Source organism: Varanus komodoensis, unplaced genomic scaffold, assembly GCF_004798865.1.
Source record: "Varanus komodoensis strain SLA01 unplaced genomic scaffold, ASM479886v1 scaffold5, whole genome shotgun sequence".
Taxonomy (NCBI): Eukaryota; Metazoa; Chordata; class Lepidosauria; order Squamata; family Varanidae; genus Varanus; species Varanus komodoensis.
Window position 1 is genome coordinate 5,140,264 of NW_025336087.1, and position 10,403 is coordinate 5,150,666.

General features: G+C 41.3%; 1 protein-coding gene across 8 annotated transcripts in view; it reads left to right on the forward strand.

Annotated features, from left to right (window-relative positions):
- The window catches only part of SETD9 (SET domain containing 9), a 36,673-nt gene that overhangs the window by 156 nt on the left and 26,114 nt on the right, over positions 1–10,403 (forward strand). For all 8 annotated transcript variants that reach the window (XR_006416266.1, XR_006416267.1, XR_006416268.1 and 5 more), the window contains exons 2-3: positions 3,555–3,910; positions 7,869–7,992. Coding sequence is in view for 5 of the 8 variants with exons in the window: in XM_044446075.1 (XP_044302010.1) it covers positions 3,555–3,910; positions 7,869–7,992 (480 nt within the window). In the remaining 3 variants the exon portion in view is untranslated. The remainder of the gene's footprint in view (positions 1–3,554; positions 3,911–7,868; positions 7,993–10,403) is intronic.

Here is a 10,403-nt window from a genome sequence, read left to right on the forward strand (position 1 = left end):
CCTTCGCGCCCTTCTTGTTTCCCGGTCGCGAGAAATACAAGTGTGCAGAGTAAGGGGACTAACGGCCCAATCGCATGCAGGTGTGCACAGAAAAAATGGTCCTGTGACTCACAGCATTCGTCAGCCAGCCTGGAGGGCGTTTGCCCCCTCCGACACATGCATAGGATTGCGCCGCAGTAAAGCAGGCAGTCCGAGAGACCGGAAGAAGCGCGGGAGAAAGACGAGGAGGCCGGCCTTGTTTGTTCTCATTTTCATCCTCGGTGTCTGCCAGGATTGTTGTGTGCGTAAAACCTGGAAAGTTTGGCGGCCTTCCTAGGACTTTGCAAACGACTGTGTAGCCTTCCTGAAGTTTTGGGTTAGAAAACCTGTCAGCCGTAGACAGAATAGCCAATGGTGAGGGATGATGGGGATTGTAGGTCAAAATATCTGGAGGGTCACAGCTGTTGAGCCTTGCAGATCTTGCCACTGCAGTAGACTGTCAGGCGGACCAATTTCCTCCATGGCCTGGAAGCTGGCACTCCAACATGGTGCCCTGGCACTCAGTAACTGTGGGAACTGTTCTCCAGCTCAGGCAAACCTGCAGGGATAGGCCTTCCCTTGGCCTGTCCCAGACTTTAAGCGGTATTTGCCTCAAATTCCCCAACTCCACTTTGCATTATATGTGATCTTAAAAGATTCCAGTTGTTACAGTTTGCTACTTTAAAATTCAGAACAGCTTACACTATAACAATGAATGAGGTTGTACAAATTATGCAAATGACAGGCTGGCTGTAGGTTTGATGGCCTGAGATGCAATGTCATCCATGGCAGCGTACATGGTGGGTTGGGGGGTTGGGTTTTCCTGTCAGTGGTTTTACTTAGTGGTAGCCAGCAGCAGAGTTTAAATTTCTCATATTGCCTCGGGACAAGGCTGCATTGGAGCATTACTGGAAACAATAAAGATGGCTAGACCCATTTGCCCAGTGCTTCTCTGAGTGCTGAACTGGAAATAATTTTAAAGTTGGAGGCACAGGGCTCAGGTTTCATCAATGGGCTTTACCATGATGCTGAGTCCCCAGATGCTGCCATTGGACCTGCAGACACTTCAGTGACCTTCTTGTCTTGGAAAGCAGCGGCATGGAGGTGTAAGGGGTATACTGATATTTAGCTTCTTTCTTTGTGTATTTATATAGCTGTAATTCAGTGGCAGAGCCTAAGCTTTAGCTTACAGAAGGTCCCAGCTTTGCTTTCCTGTCTGAAACCTTGGAGAACTGCTGCCAGTGTTGACAATACTGGGCTACATGGACTAATAATTGGATTCAATATATGTGTGTCCTGTTTTGCTTTCTCACTGAGATCAGTGCAAGAGAACAGAAAATTAAGGAACTGTAGTGGAGCTATACACAGATACACACACACCAGTGCTAAAGGTGTCTCCCAAAAGCAAAATGGAATTATTGATTTACTAGGGATAGGTACTAGATATTTAAAAAAGAGGGTGCCTCTGTTAAATTCACAAAGTTAGAACATATTATTATGACCACCTTGAGTAAACCACTGGAACATTTTCATTTTAGCAGCAGCTGCCACAATACCATATGATTATCCTGATTGTCATTAGCATCCTGCCATTTGTTGAGTAGGTGGTGTTAAGGTGTAAACTCTCCTATGTGATACAAGCAGCCCATGTGACATATATGGTTTCCCACTCAGCATCTTGATTTGCAGACAGTAGCAGTGTTAATACTCTCCATGCTGTGAAATACGCTGTGCGCTCTCCATGCTGTGTGAGAGACTCTTGATGCTGTGAAAGGCACCACTTGCTCATTTTTGTGATTCAAGCTTATGTTAAAGCCCCAGGAGGAGACTGGGCAGATTTATTTCTAGTCAGCTGGCAATCTCAGTGGTGACTGTTTCTCACTGTAATGTTGTATTGCCAGTGTTGAGCACTGTTCACTAATACAAACAACAAACAAAACAGGAAGAAGTTGCTAAAGCCCCATTAAATCATTAGTAAAATTCCTGTTGACATCAGCAGAAAAAATGTTTCGCTTAGGTTTGTGGGTCATAGTTCAAATAATAGCATAATTTTACTACATTCCAGCATGATGGGGTACTGGTAATAGCTGGATTAACTATTACTTGACAAACCTTTATTTGTCAGGACTGGGCTAAATGTCAGGTCAATATGATTTCTTTGTCACCATCATGCCCTCAAGATCCCTATATCTTGGAAGAAGAGCTTTCCTTCACTAATGCTTTGAAATTGTTTCTCAAGAGGAGTCAGCCAATAAAGCTAGAAATCAAGCATATGTATTGCATAGATATCAGTTCTACGTTGGATGTAGGATGCACTAAGTCTGCTTTTTCTTTTCTTTTTTTCATTCCTATTTTGTGTAGTAATAAACAGATCCCTGGAATGAATACAAGTTTAAACTGATTTTAGTTCTCCTGGGTAAACCATTAAATACTTCATGCTGAATACTTGTGGTTTAATGATCTCACCACAGTTCTTCTAATGAATCCCAGCCTTATATTCTCTGAAGGTTATTGTATTATTCTTTGGGTAATACAATTATGCTGGTTGTCTTAATTTAGGATAGATTTCACTGTTTATTAAAAAAATCCGTCTGAGTATTTGTTACAGAAGTCAATTTTGTAGGCTCCCCCCACTCTCTCTCTCTCTCTGTGATATTTTTCTTCATCCAGGCCTCAACGGAGTCATACAAATAAGAATTAAGCATATGGTTTCTTCCCTCCTTTCTCCCATTTCACCTGTTGTATCAAGCAGGACTTACTATTTTCTGTTACTTTCTTAGACCAAGAAGTTCCTAGGTGCAAAGCAAGCAGTGGCAGTAGTTCCTGCCAAGCAAGTCTGGGGTAGTGGTGCAGAGAGGAGACACAGGGAGAGGTATAAACAGCTGCTTTAGAAATACAGTGCCATTTAATATATCACCAGAATCCACTTAAAATGGCAGAAGGAGTGATCAACTGAGCGTCTTATGCATCCTATGGGAACACTACATTATAGTTTCATGTTAACTGTTTCATGTAACAGTAACCCCTGTCAAGAATGGGAAATGGTTACTTGCCACTGGAATCTCATTTAATTATCTGTATTGCTCTGTATTAGTTTAGGCTACTACTCCCAGGATTCCTGACCAATGGCCATGCTAATTAGAGTTGAAGTCAGCACATCTGGAGGGCATAAGGTTAGGGAAGGCTGTCCTAGGCAATGTAAGAGAATGCACATTCTGTTTAGAATATTATAAGACAATATTTGTTTACAAGAGATGAGCGGAGCTGTCAAGGACAGGACATTTTGATGGGTCCATTTAGCCCATTCATTTTGTCACCATAAGTCAGAAACAGCTTGATGGCAGATAATAAAAGCAACTTCAAAGTATTTGTACATTTTAAAAATGCAATGGGCATGTTGTGCTAAGCTTTGCTCATCTTTAGCATTTTAATAAAACTATTCTTACAAATACAGTCAAGTAATTTTTTAATGTTCCATCCCATGTAATGCAATTAAAATTCCTCTGTTGCTTATTTGATTTTTTTCCCTCTTTCAGAACTCTGCGGTTTGTACCAGAAGAATCAAAAGACAAAATTGTTTCTGATGACTGCGTCCTTCAAACACTGCTGAAAACATTTAGAGCTTTATTTGTAAATGACTTGGACAAACAAATGGTTCTTCTTAACTTTCTTCCAGAAATTAAGTCTAAATATCCAGAACTAGAGACAGTTCCACTCAAAACATTCAAAGCAGTGAATGACAACCATCAGAGTCAAAATCCAGAAGAAGTTTTGTTTAATACATTAGGATTCAGTATTAGCCGAAGGTGCAGTTCACTGATTTCTGCTGGAACAGGAGTCTTTGTTACCAAAGGTTTTGTACCAAAAGGAGCAGTTGTATCTATGTACCCTGGTATGGAAATAATGCATTTTCAAATATGTGAACCTATGAAGGTACCCTATACCAATTCAGACCATTGGTCTATCTCAGTATTATCAACACTAGTTGTCTGAAGCAATCCAGGTCTTTTACAGGCCTCCTTGGAGTTGTCAGAGTCTGAATCTAGGACTTTCTGCATCAAAGCATCTGCTGTACCACTGGGTTCTGGCCCACTTCTTTCATAGGGTTGAGCTATGCAAAGCATTTGTTTTGTTGGGTGGCATTTTTCTGAAATAGGTGAGGCTTGGTGTGTTCCACAGGGATTTTAAAATAAAGACCTAGTCCTTTGCATGTTTAGACAAACAAATATTTAGAATGGTTGACTGGGGAGTTCAAGAAGTCACATATTTTTTCATCTGAACAAGTATAGGCTTATGCTCTATGAGACTCTTTTAACCAAGGGACATTTTGCAACCTTGGCCTGAAGGCGTTGAAACTGGTGTTCAGAAGTATTTGGTTCAGCCTTCCTCTGGTTGCCACTGGCTTAACGGCAGGGCTCCTGTACTATCTGCAGCAGTATGTCAGAAAGAGGCAACATTTTCTTAACACTGCACCTCCATGCTGAGAAAAGGAGCCCTTTAAAGGTTCTGCTCTCATGCAGCCATTGGAAGCTCAGGAGTCCTGCCAAATATCAAGCTTCCTACAGAACATCCCTTAAGATAGGGGTGTTTATCCTCTTAGGACCAGGTCTAAGTTCAACCAGAGAAGCTCTTTGGGATCACATGCCACTGGTGAGCTAAGCAAAAGGGTACTGGGCCAAAATAATATATAGTTAATTAGTATATTCTAACTTAAAGCACTTATGGTTGATAACTAACTATGGTTGATAAAGGCATTTCAACCTTTTTACATGGGGAGAAAACTGCTCAAGGCAGGAAACCACCGGCCAGCAGCTGGGAGGGAACAGATGTGACCAAAAGAAGGGGCTGTGTCCCTTTAGAATCTCTGAGAGCCAGATTTGGTCTGCGACCCTGAGGTTGAGCACCCTTACCTTAAGTTTAGCATTTGTGTAACAGACTTGATGTGGTATAGTGAATTCTCTCAGAGTTAGGCTGCAGGAATCTCATTTCAAATTGCTACTTAGTCATGAAACTGACAAGGTGATCTTGGTCCAGTTTCTGTCCTTTTGCCTAACTGTCTAGCCTGCCTTGCAGTCCTTTTGTGAGAACAGAATTGGATAATTCTCATTTATGCTACTCTGAGCTCATTGGAGAAGAGTGGGATGTAAAGTTCCTGCAGTTCAACTCTTAAGGAAGAACCTATTGCACCCTGAATGGCACCAAATTTATCATCTCTTCAGTGCCAGATTAGGAGGGCCCTCTGTACCAAGGCTTTTAAAGATTTATCTAGATACCCAGGGGCTTGAGGGGGTTGCCTGCCTGGTGTGTTTCACCAAGTCTTTCTTTGTTATTGTTTGGTTTTAGCTGTTTTAAATGTTTAATGTACTGTATTTCTCAATGAATATATAATCTGTTTTATGGACTGTTTTAAATTACCCAGAGAGCTTTGGCTGAGGGGCACTATAGAAAGGAAATAAAGGAATAATGCCATGGGAAGAAATGGTACAATTTCACCATTCTGAGCATTGAAGGCTTTAAAATAACTACACTGATCCTGCAAATGCACATGGCAGTCTTTTCCCACATGCTCATATATACATCAAGCTGAAGCAGTTTGGTGCCCACAGCTGTTTGTAAGTAAGTGCTTAAATCTGTATTGGTCATAGAATAGTAGAGATGGAAGGGGCAGAAGGCCATCAGGTCCAAACCCGTGCTCAGTGCAGGACTCCAAGTTAAATCATCCCTCTCAGATGGCTGTCCAGTTGCATCGTGAATGCCTCTAGTGTGGGAGAGCACACGGCCTCCCTAGGTAATTGGCTTTATTGTCATAGTTCTCTAACAGTCAGGAAATTTTTCCAGATGTCTAGCTGGAATCTGGCTTCCTGCAACTTCATTCAGTTATTCTGTGTCTTGCTCTCTGGGATAATTAAGGAGAGATCCTGTCCTTCCTCTTTCTGACAACCTTCCAGGTACTTGTAAAGTACTATCATATCTTTCAGCCGTCTTCTTGAAGCTAAACATGTCCAATTTTTTCTCTCATAAGGCTTTGCTTCCAGTCCCTGGATCATCCTTGTTGCCGTCCTCTGAACACTTTCCAGGTTGTCTGAGTCTTCCTTAAACTGTGGTTCTTAGAACTGGACACAGTTCATCTTTCATCTCCCTTCATCTCTCTCTATACATTTTTAAATTAATATCATTTATCATTCTGTTCAATAATGTAGTTCTGCAGTGTTGGAGAGCACTAGGCCTCGGACAGAACTCTCTGGTACCCCACTTGTTACCTCTTCTCAGTTTGAGAAAGTACCCTTTGTGTCCAATTCTGTAGCCAATTGTGGATCCACCTGATCATTGTTCCACCTAGCCCACTTTTAGATAATTTGCTAATCAGTATATCAGGGGACACTTTGTCAAAAGCTTAGCTAAAGTCAAGATAGATTATGACCACAGCTTTCCCACAGTCCATTTGGGAGGTTACCCAATCAAAAAATGAAATCAGATTAGTCTGGCAGGATTTGTTCTTGAGAAATTCATGTTGGCTTCTAGTAAACACTGTATTGTTTTCAAGGTTTTTGCAGATTGATTGCTTTATAATTTGCTCCAGAATTTTCTCAGTGATTGATATTCACCTGACTGGTCTGTAGTTCCCAGGTTCTTCTTTTTTCCTTTCTTGAAGATACGGACAACATTAGCCCTTCTCCAAGTCAAAAACAGCAATTCCTTTTGTTCCTTCCTCCTCTTTCTGTTGGAGGAAGTTATCAGCCACACAAGTCAGGAATATCTTGGAGGGGTGATGTTTGGCAGAATTTGTCGTCCAACAGGTCAGGGAAATTAAAGTCCCCCATAACAATGACCTCATGCCTCCTTGAAACCCTGGCAATTTGCTTTTCAAAAGTTCAATTCTCATCTTCTCCTTGACTGTGTGGTTGGTAATAGTCTCCTACCACTGTATTTATTTTATTCCTTGCTCCATTTATATTAATCCAAATGCTCTTGATGGGGCCACTAAGCTCATTTTCTTGTATTTTTGTGCAGACATAAATATCCTTAACATATAGTGCAACTCCTCCTCCCTTTCTGTTCCTTCTGTTCTTCTTCTGGTGTATCCATCAATTGTTGATGGGAGTTGTGTTTCATCAAAACAATTAAGAGTTCAAGTTCATGTTGTTTGTTTCTCATACTTTGGGCATTAGTATGGAGACATAGAAGACCACATGTTTTATACTCCAGCTATCTTCCTACATGTTTTGGAAGACTATTATTGAGCACTGCTCTCTCAGTTGCAGTACATAAGCCTCTGTCTGTTGTTATGCCCAGCCATACTTCTTCCTCCCCTGTAGGATTCAGTTTAAAGGCCTCCTGAATGTGTCCAAACACATTCTTTCCAGTCTTCGTAAGATGCAACGCATCCCTTGCCAGCAGCCCATCTTCCAGGAAGTGTAGCCCGTGGTTCCAGAACCAAATCTCTCACATTGGCACAACCATCATAGCCAGGCATTCCCTTGGAGTATTTTTCCCCTGTCTGTTCCTTTTCCAAGAACTGGAAGGACTGAAGAGGAAACTGTCTGGGCTGTGAAGTTCTTGACTTTCCTCCCTAAGGCTACAAGGTCGAATGGGGTTTCTTCAAAGCTCCACGTGGAGGTGTTATTTGTTCCCACATGTGCAAGAAGTGGGCTGTATGTCACTGGGCTGTATGAGCCTTGGCAATGCTCCAGTTAAATCACTGATCTCTCCTCCAGGGAAACAGCATACCTGACAAGTCTGCATGGCATCCTGACATACATGTGTTTCCATCCCATGCAACAGAGTCTTCCACAAGATGACAAAGATGTCCTACCTCAAACATCTAAAATGGCTAATTTTGTCTTATATAGGTACTGTCTATGAAAAGTCTGAGCCCATCTTTTTCCAGTCCATTGGCAATCCATTCATATTTAGATGTATAGATGGGGTACTCATTGATGGGAATGACAAAGGAATATCCAAAGCTATATACAGGTAGGTACCTGCTAGAAAAATGCTGCTCTCAACCTTCACTCATTATGATGATGTTATATGAAACCAAACAAATTTGAAGTCTGTTTTAGTTTTTTATGTAGAATACAGTGTTAGCTACCAGACTGGGTGATTTTATTTTCTGCCTGGCTTGCTGGTATTCCACGTTTCTTTCTAGTGTAGAACTAGAACATAAGTTTGCACAGTTTCACAAGTTTAGTATTAAGAATATCCAAATATTTTTGTATTTTTCGGTGGTTAATTTGTAAACATTTAAAGCAGGAAGTTGGCAGAATTCTTGCCAATATAATAGGTTGAAATTTTTAGGTTGAAATTTTTTATTTAAATAAAAACATACTACAGGGACAGAAAATACTTGAGGATAAACTGATCACAGTTTTGTCGATGGACTGTCTGTTGTTGCATCAATTCAGAATTCACTTATTTGGCATAAAGTAGATGGTCATGTGTATAAAAATTTGAGCCTCAACAAGCAGTGTTTAAAGTAGTGGGATTTTTAAAGCATTTTTGGATGCTAATTAGAAGCCAGTATTTGCAAATCACTTGTTCCCTTGAATATCTGCTAACAATGCAATGGGCAGATTATTAATATATTGGTCTCACCCATTATCAGTTCCAGGCTTTGAAAAGGAACTGCACAGGTTCATGGTTATAATACATCTGTGATATAATATAGGTGTTAAACATGGTAAACAATGAATTATTTATATATTTAGGGCACAATCATATGCACTTTTAAACAGAAAAGATGTATGAAAATTCCCAGCATTCTGGGAATACAATACAAGTTGTAGAATTGTTTGGTTTTTTGTCTGCTTTTTTGTGTAAACATGAATGGACAGGTTTTTTTCCCATCTAAACATGCATAGCATTTTAAAGGCATTTTTACCCTGCTCTTCAGCTGAGAAGTCTCCTCTTATGGGGGATACAGGCTCATTAACAAGAAAGGCTAGGAAAAGGAGATGAGGATAGTGGAAAGCAAGCAAACATAGACACTAGTTCTTCAAGCTGTAGAAATTCTTATGACATCAAACTGGAATGGAAATTGCTCTGATTTAAGATGAGCTCAATAGAGCTAATTGAACATCGAGGCAGTGGAGCAGGCTCTGCAATCCAGTCTAATGCTTACCTAGATGGAATAGCTGCTGCAAGGAGCTGGTTGAAAGAAATATACTTCTGGTTTGCTTTGTTAGTGGTTTTGTTCCCCAGTGTGGTTCCCTGCAGGTGTTTTGGACTACAGCTTTTGTCAGTTCCAGTAAGCACTGCCATTCATCAAGAACATATTGCTTTGTGCTAAACATCAGCCAAGGCTTACAAGAGTCACCAAGCTGCATGCATACCTGCAGCAGTATTTTATGGCTTTCCAGATGCTTGACGGCCCACTCACCCAAATCCATATATCTCTCTGAATCTGCTGTATTTGGTTTGGTGTTTTTCTAGTTCAGTAGCTTCTGAGATAACCTTTTTCTACATGTTTGCTATATCTCCCACATGCCTTCCTTGTTGTTGTTGTTGTTGTTGTTGTTGCTGCTGTTAGTTGCGAAGTCATGTCCGACCCATCACGACCCCATGGAAATCATTCCTCCGGGCCTTCCTGGCCTCCACCATACCCCAGAGTCCACTTAAGCTCACACTGACTGCTTCAGTGACTCCATCCAGCCACCTCATTCTCTGCTGTCCCCTTCTTCTTTTGCTCTTCTCCATGAGTCTCATTAGATGACCAAAGTATTTGAGTTTCATCTTCAGTATCTGGCCTTCTAAAAAGCAGTCAGGGTTGATCTCCTCTAGGACTGACCGGTTTGATTGCCTTGCAGACAAGGGACTCACAGGAGTCTTCTCCAGCACCACAATTCAAAGGCCTCAGTTCTTCAGCAGTCAGCCTTCCTTATGGTCCAGCTTTCACAGCCATACATTGCAACTGGGAAGACCATAGCCTTGACTATACGCACTTTTGTTGGCAGGGTGATGTCTCTGCTTTTTAGTATGCTGTCTAGATCTGCCATAGCTTTCCTCCCCAGGAGCAAGCGTCTTTTAATTTCTTGGCTGCAGTCCCCATCTTGGAGCCCAGGAAAACAAAATCTGTCACTACCTCCATTTCTTCCCCATCTATTTTCCAGGAAGTGAGAGGACTGGATGCCATGATCTTAGTTTTCTTAATGTTGAGTTTTAAGCCAACTTTTGCGCTCTCTTCCTTCACCCGCATCAAGAGGCTCTTTAGTTCCTCTTCACTTTCTGCCATGAGAGTGGTATCATCTGCATATCTGAGGTTGTTGATATTTCTCCCAGCAATCTTAATTCCAACTGGTGATTCATCTAGCCCTGCCTTTCTCATGTTGTGCTCTGCATATAAGTTAAATAGGCAGGGCGACAGTATACAGCCTTGCCGAACTTCT